This window comes from Hoplias malabaricus, chromosome 2 (assembly GCF_029633855.1).
Source record: "Hoplias malabaricus isolate fHopMal1 chromosome 2, fHopMal1.hap1, whole genome shotgun sequence".
NCBI lineage: Eukaryota > Metazoa > Chordata > Actinopteri > Characiformes > Erythrinidae > Hoplias > Hoplias malabaricus.
In genome coordinates, this window is record NC_089801.1 from 21,558,769 (window position 1) to 21,582,773 (window position 24,005).

At 41.1% G+C, this 24,005-nt stretch overlaps 1 protein-coding gene across 1 annotated transcript in view; it reads left to right on the forward strand.

Annotated features, from left to right (window-relative positions):
• Positions 1–586: 586 nt before the first annotated feature.
• trabd2a (TraB domain containing 2A) overlaps positions 587–24,005 on the forward strand; it is a 74,624-nt gene continuing 51,205 nt past the window's right edge. Inside the window, exons 1-2 of the mRNA XM_066660696.1 lie at positions 587–1,431; positions 3,806–4,366. Coding sequence (XP_066516793.1) covers positions 1,327–1,431; positions 3,806–4,366 — 666 coding nt within the window. The 5' untranslated portion in view covers positions 587–1,326. The remainder of the gene's footprint in view (positions 1,432–3,805; positions 4,367–24,005) is intronic.

Below are 24,005 nucleotides of genomic sequence, written 5' to 3' on the forward strand. Positions count from 1 at the left end.
TCAAACAACATACACACTCCGACAGAGAGAAAACACAAACACATACACTCACAGACTTCTGGTTCTGATTGAGAAGAACAGAGAAAATCAAACCTCCCTGGGATGACTGTTTTAAGTCATAACTGTTGGTTTATACAGGAAATAGTATAAATAAGTAGAATTGCTCTTTAACAGAAAATAAAATTGTTATATAAAATGTTCAGTCATAATCTTTCTTTTCTTGAATATAAGTGAATGTCTCAAACTGAAAACAAACTTCTGGAAAGGTAAAGAATCACTAGTGAGCAAAAGTTACAGAGACATAGACCTTTTGTCTTAGATTCATTTCTAGTAAATTCAAGTGGACTCTAATATCTGCAGACACGTCATGTTCACGTTTGCTTCAGGATACCATTAACTTATACTTAAAAGGAATCAAAAGCGTCTTGTTTGACGAGGGGTGCTACAATTTTGCACGGGATTGTGTATTATTCTGCAGATTAGGCAAACTCCCTCCCTGTCTCGCTCCTCCTCTCCAGAAAAGCGCTTCAATCAGATTATTGCACACGCAGTATGGGGTAGTTTTAAGGAGGGGGCAGTTGGGGTGGGGGGGGTGGTGGTAAAAAGTCCTTTTTTTCTGTCAGTGATGCTCGCGGACTTCATTTTCACTGCTCCCTCAGCGGCTGTCGACCCGCGTCCTCGGACTTTGAGAAGAAAATGTGGCTATTTCTCTTCAAGAAGACTATCGGTTCCTCAACGTTAGCCATTAACATCAGGCGGAGTGACAGGTCTTAGGCGACACGCGCACACCGAGGCGACCGTTACACTTTAAATATTTAAATTTAAAGTTTAACCGTTAACGGTTACAGCGACCTGTTGCTGTGGCGGAGGAGAAACTTAGCGCTGCTCCGCTTTAACTTCACTTTTCATCGTTTTTCTGACAGAAAAGTTGTGTTGGAGCGGTCAAACTCCGAGTGTGTGAGGGATTTAAGCGTGTGTGTGGTGTGTGTCGTTTAAAAACTTGGCTCGCTGGTAGATAAGGTTAAGGTTAAAAGACACAGCACCGCGTTAAATGACTACATTAACAGACAAACACAAACAACAACATGGCCATATTTCTCTAACATACGCCGGTGTCGGCCACTTTTAGCTGAATTCAGCCAGGTTTTCCTCAGTCCCGAGGGGAACAGGTAAGTTAACCACCCACTTTTGCCGACAACATGGCAAAAACCTACAGTGACACGCGTGGACGTCTCACAGAAGTGGACTCGGAAGGAGGAAGATGAGTGAAAGCAGAGAAAGGAGCTGCTAAAAAAAGTCAGCGAAAGTTTGCACACGGTGACCGCGATGCTGTTGGCTTGGAGCGCGTTAATTCAAGCCTGCCTCGCCGTCCTGGTGAAGGCCAGTCCGCGGAACCCGAGAGAGCCTTCCAGCTGCGACCTTAACACCAAAGTAAGCCTTTGGATAATCACGTTTTGTTTAAAAACTAGTAGATAGATGGTGGAGAAGTGAATCGAGATTGTTGAACTACATGCAGCAGGTTTAGATTAAGCACATTTTTAGTCATTAAAGCAATTCTAGCAAAGAGATGGTAGGTAAATACGTCAACTTTTATGACCTACCTAGAGCAACAAAAAGGTGAACCTCTGCAGAACCACATTTTCTTTCATAATACACTTTCAGAATGTAAATCATCCACAGAATTTTCATTGAATTCCAGCTGTGACATTTTGAGAAAAGTTATAGCCTGAAGTAAAATGATATATGACTCATGTGTGTGCTTCATACACCTATTTCATACACTTATTATGGCATTTGTTTTCAGTGTTTTCTTTCATTAATAAAAAATGTAGACATCTGAGGCAACTCTTAGAGATGGTTTCCCAGACAATGATTAAGCCTAGTTCTGGTTTACCCAGCGTTTAAATTGTGATTTCAATTGAACAGAGGGCATAGACCAGGACTAAGCATAAACCAACAATATATGTGTATTTTTATAGAATTTTATTCATGTAGAATCATCACTGCGACTTGAACAGTAAAGTATCAAAGTCACATGCAGAGGATACGTTTTCTGTATGATAAGATTGATGTAAAAATGTATGTGAAGTAATTTAACCTAGAGTTTTTGCTGACATTCACCTATGACCAGAAATAGCATAATGTCTTGAAGATTCACTTTTTATTTCACCAACACAACAACTGGGACATTAAGTAATGCAAAATCCCTAATGTTGAATCGCCTGGAGTAGTGATGTCTAGTTTGATGCCATGCTGTTACCTTAAAAGTGTATTCAGAGTCTCATTTTCATTTCATAAAACCTGTGTGAAGTCAAATGTCTTGAACTACTAATCTTGAAACGTTTTCAATTGTTTACACCTAAAGACGCCCTAACTGTTTGGAGAACCATTTGTATGTTTAACAAAAAAACATTGGCAAATAAACTTTATCCACACTGAATATTACTGGGTTTCATAAATGAACAGTGAATTCAGCCCTAGTTTTTGGCTGTGTAGGCTGGGTCTTTTGGCCATATGGAGCAGCTCAAGATTGACTTAATGTAAAAACAGCAACCTGTTCACTGCAGCTGATTAGAGATTCTCACTGTGGAAGATCAAATATTACATTTTGGCCTCTTGTACTTTGAAATGACCCCATTACAACAAAACATAACTTTTAAATATTCATACAATCCCCTGCCAGGAAACACAAAAGTGTTTTTTTTTTGTACCATTTTGTGTTTGGTTTCAATCTGATGAAACATTCAGATGTAATTAAGCTAATTTAATTTAATGTGAAAGTAAAGTACCTTGGTGAAATGACTTTATTAGGCGCTTGATGTTCTCCCTGCGCCAATGTGTATTGTTGCCCTAATGACATATTAACAGCCCATTGCGCCAGTTATCAGCTTTTGAATAAACATTCACTAAAGTGTTATTTCCTAAAGGCCATTTTCCTGTGAGCAGACATTCTTAGCTCCAGTATGAAATGCCAGTTTATGACATGCTACATCGCTGCCATGCAATTTCATTGTGAAATGAGCTTTTTCGTTGTCTTGCTTGTCAGGGACACTTTGTTTATTCTGTCATCATGCAAGCGATAACACATTATGGAAAATAGTAACACAGTCGTCAAATTTCTACCGCACCCTGAAGAACAAAATATATATATTTGTATATACATATACATATATGACCATGCTTTACATTAGTTATTGGGTAATCTGATTATTTAAGAAATAATGCATGAAAAGGGATGTTATTATGTGAGATTTTGGCACTGGTGTACTGCAGCAGAAATGTATTATTACATATATACTAGTTGTTGCTGTTCATTGTTGGGTTTTGAGTTGAAGAGCACTGGAAAAAGGTTCTGCGAGGTAAAATAATTCCATTCTATCAGGGACTCTCTGCTGTCTTATAAGCACTGACATTATTGTGAGGCTGTGGATATGTGGCAGAGTAATACCAAAAGATTTGCAGTAAGAATTTAACTTAATCCACACAAGTTTCTGGGTTTTTATGATGATCAAGTACTGCGACTGTGAACATTGTACAGTCAGGAGCACTGGGGGTTTGCAAACATGTTTCCGTCTGGGCTGGGGACTTTGGGGTATGTGGCGGAGTAATACCAAAAGATTTGCAGTAAGAATTCCACTGCTGTGCAATATTGGCACTGCTAGAACATCTCTCAGCCAATCCAAGTGCAGGGGCGGAACTAACTGTGGTATATTTTATGATTAACTCAAAGACTGGGTTTAACAAAATGTACAAAATGTTCAAAGAAGTAAATAATCATACTAAAAACCCCTCTTCTCTATTTTAGCAAAGTGAACTCAACTCCTTCCTGTGGACAATAAAAAGGGACCCACCCTCGTACTTCTATGGCACCATTCACGTCCCTTACACCCGGGTGTGGGACTACATTCCGGAAAACTCCAAAAAGGCCTTCCAGGAAAGCAATATTGTCTACTTTGAGCTGGACCTTACAGACCCTTACACCATTTCAGCTCTAAGTAGCTGCCAGCTACTCCCGCAGGGCGAAAATCTGCAGGATGTTTTGCCCAGGGACATCTACCGGCGTCTCAAGAGGCACCTGGAGTATGTAAAACTCATGATGCCCTCTTGGATGACTCCTGATCAAAGAGGCAAGGGGCTGTACGCCGATTACTTGTTTAATGCCATAGCTGGGAATTGGGAACGCAAGCGGCCCGTGTGGGTGATGCTGATGGTCAACTCCTTGACCGAGGCGGACATAAAAACCCGGGGGGTGCCCGTGCTGGACCTGTATCTGGCCCAGGAGGCAGAGAGGATGAAAAAGAAGACAGGAGCTGTGGAGAAGGTGGAGGAGCAGTGCCATCCACTCAATGGTCTCAACTTCTCCCAGGTAGGTGTATATTGTGTTGAACTTTCGTACTGGCACTGCAACACTCTGGGTCACACTGCAGGGTCATATAGTCCTCGGGTTTTAGACTTTTATCCACTATTTAATCCACTCTGTGTGTGTTCTGATCTCCTCTCTCAAATTCAAATAGTAATTTTGTTAGCCACAACTTTGCTAGCATTGCTGACTATTGATAAATTGCAGTCACAATATTGTGTAATATGACCTTAAAGGCAACATAGACGATTCTGTAGGAAAATCAAAATCTCCCTGAGGTTTGTGTTCATTCATCTCTTAAGGTGGAATGGTATGTTTGAGTAGGACGCTGAAGGTGGCGTGTTCACGGTTGATCTTTAACGTGTCTTTACGTTTTTATTCACTGTTTGTATTACCACAGAAACTCATCTGTAACTCACATCGTTTAGTTTTGTACCAGTTTTAGTCTGTGTTTACTTTCTCGCATGTGGTGGTGTTGCGAGTCAATTCCTTCCAAGTAATGTAACTTTAACAGCAAGGAAAAGTCACTGTTACCCACCCATGAAGCAGAAATGGAATGGACCCTTTTGATGCTTTTTAATGTTCTGAGGTCTCTCTACCGTCCGAGCACCTGTGAGACAGTGAGACATTTAGTTTGTCTCCACTTTACTCAGCCAGGGCTACGTACAAACATTGGACCTTTTTTCAAGCGCTCAACTGGCTACAGGGTTTTTGGGATGAGCAACATTTGAAGTGATCAGCAAATTCTGCATGCTCTCAAATCTGAACCAAAGTATTGCAAGCTAAACATATATTGATGATAATATATATGTGTGTTTGTGTGTGTGTGTGTGTGTGTGTGTGTGTGTGTATTGACCTTGAAAAGGAACCCAGTGGTTTAAAGGTCATTTCAAATTTAACTTAATCCACACAAATTGCTGGGTTTTTATGACGATCGAGTACTGCGGCTGTGAACATTGTACAGTCAGGAGCATTGGGGGTTTGCAAACATGTTTCCGTCTGGGCTAGGGACTTTGCAATGTCATCACAGTTGTAGAGTCCAGTCTCTTTCAGAGAGAAAATAGAGAAGCCTGGTTTATTTTTTAATTTTTTTCTTTTGATACTTGTGCTGCATCTGCATCACGGGTCCAAAATTGTCAAACGCTTGTGGAAGGAAAGCGCTGCAGAGTTGGATTAAAAGCTTCAAAGTACGGCATGAGTGGACGGGGTCAGTGGGGACTGGGGGCTCAGCGGGTGTGGGTTTCTATCAGCTGAACAAATAGTCTGCTTTTGGTGTGTCTTCCGTTATTAAGATAAATTTGAGAGTAATGGTTTTCGTCTGAATCGGACTCAAAACCCCCTTGTTGGCGCAGGGGGCGAGAGCAGGCCTATTAGGCCCCAGCAATTATGAGTGTCCTTCAAAGCACACAGAGCCACTCTGAAATCATGTAGCGGCTGCTGGAATTTGTGCTAATACTGGGACGGAACTAAGGGGATTACTCATGGCAATTTTAGCTAACACTCAGGAGGCACACAACCTAAATAGGGAGCCGGGCACCAGAGCCCTTACGCAGCAGAGCTTTCAGAGTATGCATGCTGTTCTGGGACCAGCTCTTGGCTGCCTGCTTAACTGTTGTCAATAGATAGGCTGTTTTATGAGCAATTCTGTTCTGCCAAGCTTGATAAACTATGGGCAAGATACTTGTACTGTGGTTGTATTCCTATGTGTATTAATTATGGTGTGGAATAACTGAAGTATATAAGAAATGCAGTGAAGTATCAGCAATGTGTTATACTTGTCAGCCTTTTTCTGATCAAGATAATGTTGCATAAATTACTTCATGCATTCCAATTCCCATAGAACACTATATGTGTGGTTGTTAAAAATGCTCATAATGCAGCTCATAACTTCAGTAAATGTATTTCGGTAACATTATTATTTTTGCTGTCGTCATTTTGGGGACAGAGTGTCCTGCTTTGCTCGGCGGCACCAATGTAAGCAGAAAATTGTATATATTTATCTCATACATAGCTCTTCTGCCTGTGCTGGAGAGGGTCTCACAGCATTAGAAAGCACTGAAGCCTACCTTCTCTTCATGTTAATGGTGTAGAGGATCCTGCTTTGTTTCACAGTGTAAAGAAAAAGACGTGTCTTATGTTAGCCATATTAGCATTTTTGTCATAGAATCTATCACAATCATATAGAAAATGTTGCTGTCTGAGAGTGGAATAAATACATTCTTCTTGACTAAATTTGTGAGATGATTGGAGATGTTTCCACACTGGAAGAACTGAGGTTGAACGTCAAATGCCTTCCTACACCCTATGTAGTGCATAGTGTAGGTCATAAAATAACAGTTTCTGCACTCGCGTATCATGTCTTAGCTCTGATTATGAAACCATGTATATATTCAGCTATGATATGCATATCTTTCTGCACATAGTTTTATGATCTGTGAGGGAATACACCATGTAGGGAGTATGACGCTATCTGAGACGCAGGCCAAATCTCTGTATTGAAGCTGCCAATGTTTCAATACCAATTAACAAATGATAGCTTTAGCATCTGTGTGAGTGTGTGATGCCCTGTGATGGGCTGGTTAATGTCCATAGTGTGACACTGCCTTGTTCCAGATGATTTCAGGTAGACCACCCGCAACCCTGAACAGGATGAAGTGGTAAAAATGGATGAATGCACGAGTGACTCTAGCATCCCTGTATATCTAATGCCAGAAATTGAAGCCAAAGCTGCTAGAGCAGATTTTAGAGCTCAAATCCAAAATATGTGTACATTTTAAACACTGCTTTGGAAACCCAAGCTGACTGCTTTAATTAATATTATTAATAACTGCAATTAGAAGGAGCAATCATAATACATAAATCAGATGCTGATAATATGGTAATGACAACATAATTGTAGTGTAATCTGTTCGGTGTTGTAATTAAAGTACAGTGGGTCATTATATTTTCCCAGCAAATCATCACTTACATTACAAGGAACATTTACTGAAAGCAGAAAACTGTGGAGTTCAAACCACTTATGCTTTAACAAAAATATCTGCCCATGGTTGAAACCGACATCTTTCCTTTGAAAGCTCTTGAAGAGACTAAGCTTTCATCTCCTTTGGAAAATATTGCAGTTCCCAAACAGAACTTGTGGCGCAGTGGATCTCCGAGCCTATTAGAGAGAATGATTAACTTGTCAAAAGGGGCTAGTCCAGTTCATCCAAAACATCCCTTGTGTGCTCCAGAATGGTGCTGATCTTGGATCCATTTTTTCTGGACTTTTTACTGACCTCAACCGCCATGTTTCTTAAGGAGAAACTGTGACCCAGAGCCAACATTTCTTGCAGCGAACGGAACAAGGTGGGTAAGGGAAGTGCTGGTCTCTGGCTGTCATCAGTGAGGGTAATGGGCCATAGAGAGATGATGAATGCCTCTAGTCTCCATCCATCTCTAACAGGGACACAGAGGAATGTGCAGTAAGCCCAGGGTTCATTAGCTGAGTTCTGCCTGACTGGCAGAGTGATGTGCACCCATGCTGCCCTGTCATCATTTCAGACACCGTCCACCATTAAGAACGTTCTGTTTGCCCCCCCCCCACCATCCTCCCTTTTCAGCAGTCAATGGTGTGTGACTAAGACGTGCAAATAGGGAAGAGGGAGATCTGTCAGGGTCTCCACATGTTCTAAGGAGCATGTTCTAAGGAGACACCTGTGGTCGTCTCTGATGCTAAGAATTACATCAGCGGTGATAAAATGGTAGAGGCCAGTGAAAGGGAAGTACATGTGTTAGAGATGGTGATGATCCAGGAGAAAAAGAGGATAAACTGAAATTTCCAGTGTCTGAACAGAATCATAAGAGATTTGTTAGAGTCGTGCCACACTCGGTGTAGGGCTGGGTGATTTGACCCTGATATAATATCACAATATTTATCACATTAATGGTGTGGGAGGCACGGTGGTGCAGCAGGTAGTGTCGCAGTCACACAGCTCCAGGGACCTGGAGGTTGTGGGTTCGATACCCGCTCCGGGTGACTGTCTGTGAGGAGTTGCTGTGTTCTCCCTGTGTCTGCATGGGTTTCCTCCGGGTGCTCCGGTTTCCTCTCAAAAGTGTCCGTAGGTGTGAGTATGTGTTGCCCTGTGAAGGACTGGCGCCCCCTCCAGGGTGTATTCCCGCCTTGCGCCCAATGATTCCAGGTAGGCTCTGGACCCACCGCGACCCTGAACTGGATAAGGGTTACAGATGATGAATGAAAAAAACTATTGCGACAACATGAATGTTAAACATTATTTTGTTTACCAAGATTTCCATTAAAAGCAAATGTAAAAAAAATAAATATATCCTTAAAAATACATTTAAAACTTCACTGTAACAACACATAGAGAATGAATGCTCTGCTGAGTCAGTGTTTGGGTTAGAGCTCACTGGCTGCTCAGTTCTTCTCATAGCATTTTTTTTTACTTTCCTTGAACTCAGCTGGGTGCTTCTGCTCGAGGTGGTGAAACAGATTAGTTGTGTTTCACCTTGACGTGTTTTGACGTTACTATAATATCAGTTGTGTTTGAGAGCAGTGCTGGTTTTTGGCTCATGCAAATAGTGACACTGCAAGACCCTTAGTCTTTACGAACTCAGACTGTGACTAACAACTTATTGTCTTTAGATGTGAGGGGGTTCGGTGCATGTGCACTCTAATGAGAGTACCTGGAGCCCACCAAACTGAAGACTGTATAACAAGACCACCCAGTGTGTTTTCTGTGATTTCAGTGAAATCTGTAAACATGGGATAAATTGAGCATAAAGTGCAGAGACTTTAAAATTGCACCGCCCCCTCGTTTGAGTTTTTCCCAGGACAAGATGAAATGGAGCAAAACAGAAACGACGAGTGCAGAGGAATAACACAACAGAGTAAAAACGGAGAAATGAGAACCGAGAGGAAAGGGAACGAAGCATCAGTAGAAACAGATGCTGAAAGCGGCCATTTTGAACAGGGCTGTTAAGACAGCGTGGGGTTTGGTCCTTGTAGTATTTTGACCAAAGGTGGTCACAAACGTGTCAAGACTCCAGAACTGTGTTTCTATGTGGAAGACTGGGAAAATATGAACCTAATACTGGAAAAAAATATATGAGATTTATATTTCTATAATCAACTTTTATCACTGATCAGCGTCTATTCAGAGTCTGATTCAGGTTCTACATACATTCCTCTGTTGTAACTAATCCTGAAACAGTCTTCCTTTGACAGCTTTAGAAATGGAGCAAGCAGCCAGGGCCTTTAATAGGTTTTGGCGCCTGAGTCCCACGTTTTGAATTCCGCGACTGTTTTTAATATTTACCGGTTTGCCGTATTAAACATAACTCTGCAACTCTGAGAAAATAATCTCAGGGCCAAATTGTGAGACATTAGAAAAACACCCTCAATAATGATAGATTACGTTTGCACAGATGGCGCTCCTTAAGGAGAAGATTAAATTGCCCTCGTCTTCTGCCCGCACCATTTTGGTGAGATTCCGAGGGGGTGCAGATATGGAGCTATTTCAGCTGATCAGACCAGACTATCTTAGCCGAGCTGCAATAAGGAGCCATCAACTCTGCCTTAATTGTGATTCACTTTCCTTCTCCCCATTTGAAGCTGTTTCGTTTTCCGTGGCAGACGAGAGCCGAGTGAATCTGAATGAGGCTTTTAATGTGAACAAGAGCTTTCGGTGCACAGAACCGTGTCACAGATGCCGTCTGTTAATTCTGAGATCTAGGAAGACATCACAGAGTTTTGTAATCTTGCTTATGACATATTAAACCCTAGTTGCTTGAGAAAAAGTCGGTCATTTTGGAATCAGGAAAATGCACATAGGAAATATTCTCATGAAGTGAAATGACACAATAATTAAACAGTAATATTGTTTTTATATAGTAGTGTGTTATGATTGATTTCCCTAAAATATCACAAAAAATAAAAATAATCAAAGTAAGCATTAGGGCGGCACGGTGGCGCAGCAGGTAGTGTCGCAGTCACACAGTTCCAGAGACCTGGAGGTTGTGGGTTTGATTCCCGCTCCGGGTGACTGTCTGTGAGGAGTTGGTGTGTTCTCCCCGTGTCCGCGTGGGTTTCCTCCGGGTGCTCCGGTTTCCTCCCACAGTCCAAAAACACACGTTGGTAGGTGGATTGGCGACTCAAAAGTGTCCGTAGGTGTGACTGAATGTTTGTGTGTTGCCCTGTGAAGGACTGGCGCCCCCTCCAGGGTGTATTCCCACCTTGCGCCCAATGATTCCAGGTAGGCTCTGGACCCACCGCGACCCTGAATTGGATAAGCGGTTACAGATAATGAATGAATGAATGAAAATAAGCATTATATATATAAACATTATTAGAACGACTGGTAGTTTGTATGTATTATTGTTATTTTGAAATTGACCATTTTGAATTATAATTATATGCTACAAAATGCTTTAAAACCTTTTTATTTATACACCTAATACTTGAAATGGGTGCATTTCATAATAACAATGTCTCTGGGCCTCCAACAGTGATAAAAACAACAATCTGAGACAAACACCTGGAAGTTATTGAGGCTCCCAACCTCACAGAGCAGAGATCCATCTCCGAATAGTGTGTAGCGTCTGGAATCTCTGGCCTGAGTGGAAAGGCTGATCAAACCCCACTGTAATCAAATTAATTCCCTATAAGTGATGTTTCCATCAGTGAAAGGAGGAGAACAGCCTGGGCAAGTTTGAGCCTCATTCATGGCGATGTCTGAATGAGCTCGTAGGAAAGTTCCTCTCCTCAGAGGCAAATATTGAAATCAGTTCTAATTGCCTTCTCTGTGGATAATGCTGAGCTAGGAAGCTTCCCAGGTGCAGACGAGGTGATAGAGGAAACAGAAGTGGCGACAGTAAAGAATATCCGTAGCTAACTCTGAATTTGCTCTGGCCAGATTTGTGCACTATTTAAACACAGAAAAAATATCTCACACACCCAAGACATGGAAGAACAGGTGTTTTCAATTCAGCTGCTTTGAGCAAATACACAGAGACTGATGTTGGGGAGTTTATAGGGAGCTGGACCAAGACTTGGACGTACGGACTGTTGTTTAAAGTTGCAGTCAGCCAAGGCCTCTGGCAGCGAAGAGGAATTCTACCTGTCTGGGTTTATTGCTTTAGACAAAGTGAAGGGGAATTCTTCATTTGGCTTATTTTATTTGTTCTGCTCAGATTCAGCCAGAAAGCGATATTTTAATCTTTTCAAAACTTTTCCAATGAACGCTTCATCATTTGTGATGATAGCTAAGGATGCACCGATCCGACTTTTTCAGTTCTGATACCGATTCATATACTTTGCGTATCGGTCGATACCTGATACCATTGTTCAATTAATAAAGCATAGACCTCACCTTGTGGGAGAGACAGTTAAGGCGTAACGATTGACTTAAACATTACTAACAAAACTATTAACAAAATATAACTAATTAACACAAATATAGTGAAATGCTATTTATTCGTCGCTGAAATGAACAGCTGTGCAGGACCTTGGCACAGCAGAGTCAAACTTCTTAAAATAAATATAATGTATCAGCCCAAAATGGAGATAAGTGGCTTCACTTTGTCAAACACACAAACAGTAAACAGTTTATTTTGAAATATTTAGTGTAAACAGAAATCCAAAATAAAATCTAGCAACTGAACCTGAGAATAAACAAAGACCTTGGTCAAATACAATCAGTAACTAAACATTGTAAGCTTTCAAATAATAAATAATAATATAAAAATGATTAATAATAATAATTATTATAATATATTTAATTTATATAGTGCTTACAATAATACACAGTACAAAGAACATCAAAAGACATAGTAATGCATAGAGTACAAAACAACACATAAAATAAAATAAAATTAAAGTGAATAGCGTCCAGTGTGTGTCCCATGATTGATTGTCATTGTAAGTAGTAGCAGTTTGACCACGCGGGTAGATATAAATGTATATAAACCATCGGGTCGACACAGCTGCAGAGTCTCTAGTCACTCCAGTCACCTGGACACGCTCCTCGGCAGCAGCTAGCTCGGGTGTTAGCAAATCGCTATCCGCAAAGCAGTGGCAAAACGTGACAAACTCCTTCAGTCAACATCAGCCACAGCCAACAACAGTGAGAGCAGAATATGAACCGCAGACAACGATGATGGACAGCAGGTTTCACCAATCTACAGTCCCGGCCGAAAGAAACGGCAAAGACAGGCAGGAAGTTGCAGAAGTGTAGTGATGGGCATGGGCTCCTCTGGTCAGCGGGCCAGCCGTCAACATCAGAAGTAGCACACAGCTAACCCCCGGCCAGCAGCGGAGAAACCAGGTCCCCACGCAGACAGACAGTCAATAATTCAACACAAATGAACATCAAACAAAACACGAGTGAGACACGGGCAGCAGCGGCAGTCCAGACATACGTCAGCGTGCTCTGATCAATATCAGTGCAATTCAAAATATCGGTCTCATGGATTGGCCTGTTTATCCGATACCTGATCCAGCTCATTTTCTTAATATCGATATCCGATATCCGATCCTAATATTGGATCAGTGCATCCCTAATGATAGTTCCTCTAAACCAAGCAAGTATAGAGCGGACTGTATTATGGCTACTGTCCTCCAAAAGTTACATAGTGCAGTTTCTGCAGTGCTGAGCCTGCAGTAGCAGCAACATTCACTCTATTCTCTCTATTACAGCCCAGTGAAACATCACAATAAGTTTGAAGTTGTAATTTTAAGGTAAAAATACTACAGTTTTAAACCACAGATTCCACCAATTCAACACAACCCCTTTGTCCTTTCCGTCCTGAGCCAGTTCACACTGTGTGGAAGCATGTTTTCCTTTCCCTCCCTCCATCCAGGATCTCTTTCATACTCTAGTGCCTGGTTACCACAGTCCTGTTGACCAAACAGACAGGTATCAGATACCTCGGATTCCTCAAGTGGCGTCTGTCCGTTACAGCGTCAATGGAGCTATTGAAATGAATCCCCCACTCAGAGCACAGTCAGGGAACCAAGGAACGTTCCAGTATTTTCCAGAATTAAGGATGAACAATTGGGTTTGATGTGTCCTTTAGAGCCTCTTTGAAGCTCAGAGATACAGATACAGCACATTGTGAGAGTATCATGAAGATAAGAAAAAGATAAAAATAATAACCTAGAAATTAAGTGTTATGATGTTATGTTTATTGGTGGAAACACCGCTTTTAGGGAAATAATTTGATCACAGTTGGGTTTGGACCGGTTATTTAGACACCAAAACACTATTCAGAGAATTGGATCTTACACTTGGAAGGTTGGGAGTCTCCATCATTTCCAGATGTTTGTCCCAAATTATTATTTTTATCATCATTATTTAGATGCTCTGAAACAATGTTATTAATGAAATACACTAATTGTGCAAGCATTAGGTGTATAAACAGTTTATAAGTTAGATTTTTGGACGATATGGCCAACATTTATATTGTGATATATTTATTAATTTTGATCACAAAGTTTATTAAGTTTGATGACATCACCATCAAACAAAACTACATTTTAAACTGAGTGCACTGAACTGATGACATCTCCCTGTAATGAACATTAGTCAATGACAGATGTTGTAAATAAAGTATATTGAAATATTGAATTATTAGTGAAACCTTTGATATTGTGATATATATTGATATTGAATTATTGTCCAGCCCTACATAATTGTAATTCAAAAATTCATACATTCTCCCGCTCTTTTGTGATTTTATGGTAACTGTTGGGTAATATTAAGAATGACAACTGGCATGTTATTAAAATAAATATAATAAATAATTAAATACAAATGAAGTATTAATATGCTAACATTAGAATCTCTATCTCATCGTTTAAAACCAAAACTCACATGTAATTTTGGATACAAAATTATCCTCAAGAATGGATCAAATCAGTGTACGTGCTTCTGCAGCGCTTTTCCCTGTTGGAACTCATAATGAATGCAGTGACCAATGAATTATTCACGCTCGCCGTTTTCAAACGACTTCATTTTTAGGTTATTGCTTGTTGAATACAATGACACCTTGTCATTTTTAATTCCAAAGTCACCATGAAATGACAAAAGAGCAGGGCTATGTTTTAAGTTTAAATTACAATTATACGTTACACAAAAACAAAGCTTTAAAACATACTCGCACATATAAACACCTTTGAAGTGGCTGTCTGTGTGACACTCTTCCGTCTCCTGTCCCATTCTAAAAAGCTTATTTACCCTGTTGCTTCCCTATCATCGCAGTCCTGCTCCTTTACATCTGTTGATGGACCTAGATCAGTGGAGATTCATGAGATGTCTCTATTTACTGATGTCTGACAGAGATTAGAGGAGGTTTGATATTCTAGATCTTTCCACAGCCTCTCTAACAGCCAGAGGCTCAGTAGGCTGTGAAACAGTAGTGCGCGTCTGCCCGGGAGCCAAGAGTAAAAGCAGCTTGTTCCTCGTTTTAACACCAGGTCATCAGAGCCAGGAGCTGCCTCGTGGATCCAAGGCCTCAGGCTACCTTCCTCGATGTGATCTACTTCCAAACAAAGAGAGAAAGACTGTGTAATGACTCAAAGCCAAAACACGAATGCCTTTAAAAAAAAGTATAAAATGAAAAGAAAGAAAGGAGCAGTAAAAATTTCTTTGGACGTGAAAAACAAAAGCACTGCCGTCCTAGAGATTTCCATATTTACTGTAAAACTAAATATAGTCTGTGGCTTTTTTTTTCCTTTTCAATTTACAGAAACACAATTAATCAAAAGGTGTAGGACTTAATGGTGAACAAAGCAGCGTCTGGCCGCAGAGTGTAAAGGAACCGACTGGCCGATGGTTGTTAGCGCTGACCAAGATGGGGCCATTGATAAAAGCTAGATTAAAGTCGACTGCATCAAATGGAGCACGGCTAAACTGCATCATCCAGGCCAAATGCAGATGTAATTAAAAGATATTTCTAGCTCATTCTCTTTCAAATGCCTTAATATGCATTACAAAAATAGTTTGCCATCAAGGAGCACTATTTATCCTGGCTCTGATTTATGACTTTTTCCCCTCAAGCATTAAATGGGAGGTTTCCAGATTAGTTATGCAATAACATCATTTCTGAATTACTGGCAACGGCCTCGGTTTCCAGGGTTGTTTGTGTTCATGCGCTGAACAAATACTTTATACGTCTGGGCGTTCTGTAAATGTTTTTGTTATGTCTTCCCCCTTTTAAACTCCATATAAAAAAACTCTAGGTGTGTGTGTTTGTGTATGTTAGGGATGGGATGTATGGTGATTACATGGGTGGAGTCAGACAATCTATAAACAACACACATCTGCATAGTAACAGGTAGCTGAGGGGCACATTTTCCACTTTAATAAACACACACACACACATTATATATTTTAGAAAGTGTTTGAAGCTCCTCCTGTTGTTTCCAAACAGTATAATTGTTTAATGTTTAATGTAAAGTGTGTTTGTGTGGGAGCATTATGTCCGTTTTAAATCAAACAAACCTCTAACACACAGTTTACACACGAGCTTCCAGAAGTTTCAGATTGATATTTTTGATACAATGAAATAAAAATTATCTTACAGGGGAAAAAGACGAGAAAACAGCAGACAGCAGAGTAAACTCAGTAGGTTGAAAAGCATGAATGAAAATAAGGATATTGCTCTATTCCTGCTCCATTGAGAGGTAATAATTACATATTTTTGCTGATTCTGATCACTTAATGTGGAAATGCCACCAAACTCGGGAGACGGCTAACTGCATTAGCGAAAGTGCTACAAAAACATAACAACTCAAGTTACAAATGAGTTCCTGTGGTAATTCAAACAGTGAATAAAAAACATATAGACCAGTTACAGTTCAGCCGTTTTTTCCCATTAAACACATCATTCCAATTTAAAAAACGCAGAGTTTAGGACTGCATTTCCCCAGAATTGTAGGCATTACCTTTAATCTGTTAAGATTGTAGGAATCTTGTAGGAAACTATGATAAAAGATGAAATCAAGGCATATTTAAATAGTAAAGGGAACATATTATACTCCTTTTTTCACAAATTAACACAGCTCTATAGCTTTGTCTTTTCAGCCCTGTTCAGAACGGGCCTGTTTCGTTAAATGATAATGAACCACTACATGTTCACCTCGACCTGAGCAAACAGCAGTGAGGAGCGAGGAGCAGAAAACCGCCATTTTATGACTGACACTGTGCCCTACAGAGGGTGTAGTGAGACATTCGGGACTTTTCTGGCCAGTTCTAAATACCTTTTGGTGTTATTTAGTCCTTAATTACTTCATGTAGAGTAAATTAACAGCAGTAACTGGCGATTTCAAACTGGTATGGAATGGTTGTGAATGTGTAGGTATATATTGCAATTCTCTACTCTAGAGCAACTGTGGCTTTAACTAGCAGCATTATTCTGTGAGTCCTGCAGCAGTGTAAGCCCTACAGACCCCATCATCCCTTCCCATTGTTCTTCTTGTGCTTTAGTGAGACAACTGCTGAGGGACTCATTTGTGCCAACCTACAGCGACACCCCCCAATTACCATGTGTGTGTGCTGCGATCATCAGCAATTATGACCTCCATTGTCTTTCCACTGACAGATACACACTGACCTTTGACATGCTAATGTATTAGCGCCCTGCAAGTATTAACCGAAATTGCTGGGAGATTACTGTGTTGGTTTTTCTCTCAAAAACTCTCTTGTGGGGTTAGCTCTAGTCAGAAAACAGGCAGCTGTTGTACACAAACTACAGAATGGACTGGGGTGGATTGTGTTGTTTTACCACAGGTGGGTGGACTAGTTTAAAGCAACGCTCAGTACAGTTATTTATCTTAAAATTACAGCTTCAGAACCATTGTGATACTGCACAGATCTGTGAGACTACAGCCCATGTTATTCGTACTCAGGGCTCAGCTCTGCAGAAACTTCACTGTGTAACTTTCTGAGGAGGGTAGGAATAAATATAAACACACAAACGCACACAAAAAAAATCCACTAGGAATATGAATAAAGTAAATGACAATAATATATCATAAAAATAGATTATTTTCTGTTCCAAACACATTTATTCAAAGCACTGAAGAGTGCCCCTTATCTGCGGGTTGCATCTGATGGCACAATGCAGAGTAGCCGCCATATTGGAGACCTGCTTATTACTCAAACACACAACTCAAATGAATCTGTGATATATACATAATTGTATAGCTTAGGCCTCATTTAGGCATTAAAACCAAAGAAAAATGTCACATTGCCACATCACAAGCTCTGTTCGTCTCTGTCAGTCAGTAGAGAAGCCCAGGCCATGTCCCAAAGTAGTGCCCTACTCCCTACACAGTGGACATCTGAAAATAAAACAAATAATATGGAGGCTCCTTAGTAATTAGATGCTCATTCGACAGCAAAACTTGAAATCTTTAGCTGAATAAAACATATTTGTGACATACAACGCATTATTCGAGTGCACAAACCGTTATTTTATGACTGACACTGTGCCCTACAGAGGGTGTAGGGAGATATTTGGGATTTGGCCTTGATCACTCACACTTTCAGTCAATAGAACTACTTTATTAAAGTTTAAGCCAAACCAGTGGAATAATTTAGGTAAAGAGTCGCGCTAAAACATCCTCCAAAAAATCTGTTCCTTGTGGCTAAAAAACACATTTTCTCCTCAATATGATTCACTCTGAGATCATTTATGTCCCTCACAAAAAGATGAGGTAGGCTTCTGTGCTTCTGAGCGTTGTGAGACTCTCTCCAGCACAAGGAAGTCCATCTTCCCCTTCTGTTTATATTAGTGCTGCACTCTGAAACCGTTCGGTCGGTCCCCAGTACGGCACCCACTCCAAATACAATCACATGACTACAACCCATGGATTGAGTATTTTGATAAACGTGCTTGAGTGAGTTTCATGCCACTTCTACGTGAAAACAGAGCTCAGAGCAGTACAGCTGATCTACACGATACTCAGTAAATGAATGTAGTTCCAACCCACCTGTGGAACTTTTAATCCAGGCCAGGCGTAGGTACCTGAATGACTTTCTTGTTCTGGAAATTCTGGAGCATGTTTTTTGTTCCGTCTTCTGTCCCAGATGGCATTTGTTTGTCATGGATTTGTCGGATGCTACGCAAACAAACTCACGCTGTACTAAGGTTGAAAACGCTTCCAGGACTCGTCTGGACTATGCCACACTGACACTGTACGTCTGTGTTAAGTGCAGTTGTTTAGACTGTGGAGAGAATCTGTGAAGTGTTTGTACACTTTCATAAGCTCGTACTTTCAGCTGCGAGACTGCAGCTAATACACTTTTGGCATTCTCCTGGATACTAAACAGCCAAATCACTCAACATGATTAATAGGATGAGGAGAGAAATACTCACTGGTAACAGACAGAGAGAGAGAGAATGTGTGTGTGTGTGTGTGTGTGTGTGTGTGTGTGTGTCTGTGTGGGTGTGTGTCATGGGTAATATGCAGCCAAAGGCAGATGGTGGATTCACACCTCTAGCCGTTGAGCCACTCGTCATTAGTCCTGGAGAGGGTTTCTGACAGACAAACACACCCACACCCACACACACACCCACACACACACACACACACACACACACACACACACACACACACACACACATAAATGTCTACTAACTGACGTGCTGTCATTTAGAGCATCTCTCTTTCTGCAGCAAAGTTTTTCTCAAACCCCTTGTGAATATAGAACTTACTGCTAAAGTCACAGCCCAGGTTCAGTACATGCCCTTCATCCCAAAGCCATTTTAAAGCAACATTTGGTAGTATTTTTACTGTAAAATTACAGCTTCAAAATCATTGTGATGTTACACTGGCCTGTAATAGGGAGAATAGGGCCTCTGTTGCTACTCCAGGCTCAGCACCAAAGAAACATCACTGTGTAACTTTTGGAGGTGGACATATCCGTCAGCGTCTGCATGCTTCCCATAGCCATTTACCTACACAAAATCAAATGAAAAACTAGATTCCATGTTGTTTTTTGGGCTGTTTTGTGTTTCTTGTAATTGGACATTTTGGCTGTCACGATAATAACTTTACTGATATATCGTACAATTTGTGGACATTACCGCGACCGTTTTTGCGGACCTCAATATCGTGTTTGCGCTTGTGTATGTTTAGATAAGAAAAATCACCAGTATTTTAGCCACTCACCCTGTTTTGTTCTCTGGTTTTCTCTGGTCTCTTTTTGGTTTTATTTACTTTTTTTTATTTAATACATTTAAACGGTTTACAGTGATCCCTCGTTTTTCGTGGGGGATGCGTTCCAAGACCACCCGCGAAAAACGAATTTCCGTGAAGAAGATGAAAGATATTTTTTATGTATTTAACGAGTATTTGGACTTTTAAAACCCTCCCTGTTACTGTTAACAACCCACCCTTTGCATTAAAGAGTCATTTTATAATGTTTTTCAGCTGGAACTACATGTGATATCCTACCAGTTTCTTTAATAGAGTCATTCCTAAGCTGTGATTCAGCGTAAGTAAATTTCACTCGGATGTGGACATGAACAATACATGTACTGTACGTACGAAATACTTGTAAATGATATATTTTGTCACCTACAGGCCCAGTCTAATACATGTCTATAATAAAAAAAATACGTTTAATTTAAACGTCTTTCACGGTTGTCCTAGATTTTCCTAGAAGTAGCGAATCCGCGAAAGATGAACCGTGGAGTAGCGAGGGATTACTGTATTTCAGTGTTGACGTCTTAATATTGACAATAATATAGTTTATCTCGATTACAAAAAATGCCTGAAACAATAAACAGAAGATTATTCAAAACAAAACGTAAGTTAATTCTGTAATTACATCATTGTATTTCCATGCTCTCTCAGTACTATAGTAACAGTACTATATCTAGTTTTCTAGAGTCGTGGTGAGACAAGCTCTGAACATAAAGCATTCGATTTTATAAGAAAAAACAAAATAAATTGATCTATGGAACCTTTTACTTCTGAACAGGCTGAAGACTGCTGTACAGTGAAGGTTATTTGCGCTCAGGAAATTCCTCCTGTTCACAGTGCGACTCAGTGATGCGCTCACACTGTCCACTGCGCTCGGCCAGCCGCACAATGGCCTCCTCCCCAGGCCCCAAAGCTCATGCATGCGTGTGCCGGCCGCTTGAAAGACGACGCTGTCGGAGCCCCTTTCACGCTGCCACTCAGGTCCCGCTCGGCCCTTTTTGAAGTCTTCCTTTCTACTCTCTCTCCCTCTGCTCCCTCTCCCCCCCTCTGACACATGTAAAGAGAATCAAACAAGTGTTTGTTGGGTTTCTCCAGCAGTGGCTTTCCTCAGCTTCTCTAGGTAGATACAGTGCGTGTGTTTGTTTTTGTACATTTTATAGTATGCTAATGTTACAGTGCTATGTAAGGGATTATCATTCTGTCGTGTGGAAACAAAATTACATACATGTTTGGCTTCAGTTTTATTATTAAAATTCATTTATTCAGTGCCTACCCGGTATGACTGGGCGCAAATTGGAAACACACCCTGGAGGGGGCGCCAGTCCTTCGCGGGGGCGACACACACTCAAACATTCTCTCACACCTGTGAACACTTTTAAGTAGCCAATCCACAAACGTCTGTTTTTGGACTGTGGGAGGACCCTGGAGCTACGTGACAGCGACTCGACCACAGTGCTAACTCTTTTTAATAATAATACATTTTATTTCAAAATCTTTTAATAAAACCAGAGTGCCAATATACTCTGCTGAGTTCACATTAAAATAACCATGGGAAGTGCTTTTAGAACAGCTACAACTCAGAAAGTCGTTTGTAATTGGAGCTGTTTAGTGCTGTAGCATGATTGCTTTGTGTTTACTTTCATGCAGTTAGCACTCAACTGAATTTAGAGACAGTTCCTCCTTAAGAAATGTAACAGTAACAGCAAAATAAGGTCTCATCACTGTCCAGAAGCCTCCAGATGCTGTTTCTTGGCCAAGGCTGAGAGAGAGAGAGAGAGAGAGAGAGAGAGAGAGAGAGAGAGAGAGAGAGCCTGGACTGAGATGCTTAGTGTGTGTCCCTATTTACTGAGCCAGGGCTGCATACAAACACTGGAACTTATTTCCAGCACGCAGACACACCAGAGAGCTAGCAGGTGTTGAAGAACCATTCTCTGAATTTTGTAAAACAGTGTATTGGGAAAAAAAATTGTGAACATCACCTTTAAGGAAATGTTGATTTTATTTTTTCTGAAAAAGCAGTGGAAAACCAAATGATCCAAAAGCACATCAGCAGCTAGATTTAAACTGAGAGCCTCACCATTTCTTTTTTAGTTATTGGGATTACAGGGAGCGTCAAAGTATTCCTTGTTATAATGTCCAATAAAAACAAATGTGTGTGTGGTGGTGTGTGTATAGATGTGTGTGCTTATGTCGCATTGTGGGGACCAAAACTTGTTTACACACTCGTATTGTGTGGATTTTTGTCTTCCTTGTGGGAACCACCAGCTGTAAATCATAGCATTTTTTAAAGTTAAGACATGGAGCTTGTATTTAATTTAGGATTAAGGTAGTATTGCTTATGGAAAACTAAGGGTTAATCTTCAGAATATGAATGGAAGTCTATGCAGTGTCCCCACAATTCACTCATAGATAATGTGTGTGTGTCTGAGAGTTACCCGCCACCCCCTCAGAGCTGATCCATTGCCCCTACCACAGCCCCCGCCCCTGTATTGTTTACTTTTTGTCTTGGCTTACAGAGAATTCCACATGCCCAGATGAAACGGCGGGCGTTTTCAGGGTCATTTACACCCAGAGAGTGTTTGTCTTTGGGGATGGGGTGCTTTTGTCTGCCTCCGTGCACTGACCTCATAAAAGCTGCACAAAACCGACAAGAAGCCCACTGTTCTCCCCACTCTTCCTTCCCCTCTCGCCCCTTTAAGAAAAAAGAGCTAGGTTTTTCTCTAGTTTCTTTGAGCAGGTTTCATAACTCTTTCATTTCATTTCAACTGCACATTTCTTTACAAGGTTTGCTTTAAACACATTTCCACAAGTGTCCGCTGTGTGTAAAGTCTGCTTAAAAACACAAGCCCAGGCCTCTTCCTCCCGTTTCCGTGTTTATACCAATTTAATACAGCTAACGTTGCAAGTGTGTTTCTATTATGACTAGAATCTAGCGACTAGCTGGGCTTTGTGAATATCTGGGCATTTGTCTGTCTCTCTCTCTCTCTCTCTCTCTCTCTCTCTCTCTCTCTGTGTGTGTGTGTGTGTGTGTGTCAGGCCCTGTATTTATGTGCTGTTGAGTGGCGTTAGCGGTTTGCTAGGCAGGCAGCTCAGCGATGTCTACATTAGTTTTGCAGTTGGTTGAGAAACCGCGGAGGGCTGATCGTTTTCGCTCGGTATCCGAGGGGGGCCAAGAGGCTCTCCGCACATATTTTCCACTACACACACCACATTTTTTTTTAATACATGCAAGTGTTTTCATTATTGAAGCGCATTGCAGCTGCTTCAGCCAAGGGCTTTCATTTTGGTCACAGTTTGGAGTTGAATTGTTTACGGGCGCTTAGCGAGGCTGCGGCGCAGCAGCAAACAGAGCTGTGAAATGCTTTAGTGCCTTTGTGGCAAATCCACTCAATTTAGTTTGGATTGTTTCATAGTCAGTTCTCAGCCAATAAATTCTAGAAATATCACGATCATGTACGGTGAAAGGTTTATTATTTGTATACTGCAGGAGTACGGTTTTCAGATCACACTGGCTTTTAATTAAATAGCGACAGAGCATTGTTATCAGTGTTCACAGTGTCACAACGGGACACTCGACCCCCTTTTCCACAAGGGAACACAGTTCTGGGGTCTTAACTGAACATCAAAATGCTACAAGGAGCAAACCTCACAGCAGCACTCTCCCCTGTCTTAACATCCCTTGTTTAGAACAGTCAACGCCTTTACCTTTAAATGGTAACGAGCCACTGGCTGTTCACACCTACCCTGAGTGCACAGCAGTGAGGAACACACTTCACGTTCTTCTCCATTCTCATGTTATTTCTCTTATTTCTCTGCCCTCGTTGTGTCTGTTTTGCTCTGCTTAACCTCATCTGTGCACTCTCACATGTAGGTGTGTCCTGCACTGTGATTGGACAGACTCCAAAAAGGGGAGGGGACAAATCTAAGTTCTCTGCACTTGACTAAACTAAGCTTTTCATCCCATGTTTACTGACTTAGGCAGCCTGCACCAAGCTAACGGGGTGGTCTTGTTTCACCGTTTGTGGGTTGGTAGGAGATCCAGTGAACATACACTGAACAAGTGAGTTTTTCAGCCTGTAGATGAGTTTGACCAATCAGAAGCAGCCAGATACCAATGTGCTGTGTGTTAGCCGTGCTACGGTTGCCAGATAAATATGTCCACAGTATTAGCTGTGGGCAGGTACGCAGAATTAAACAGTGAAGGTCTTGTTGGTGGCTGACACCTTTTTCTCTCCAGTCCAGTGAGTCTGGTTTGCTGTCGTCTGATTGGCTGAAGGCTCTGGCGTGCGCTGGGTGAAGCTGTCAGTTGGAGAGCGGCCGCCAGCCTTTTGTACTTGACACTGATTCCTCTTGACAAGCTAAATATTTGGCCAGAGCCGAGCACCGAGGTTAGCTAGATCCTTGAAAGGATGAGAGAGAGGGGGAGATGTATCAGAG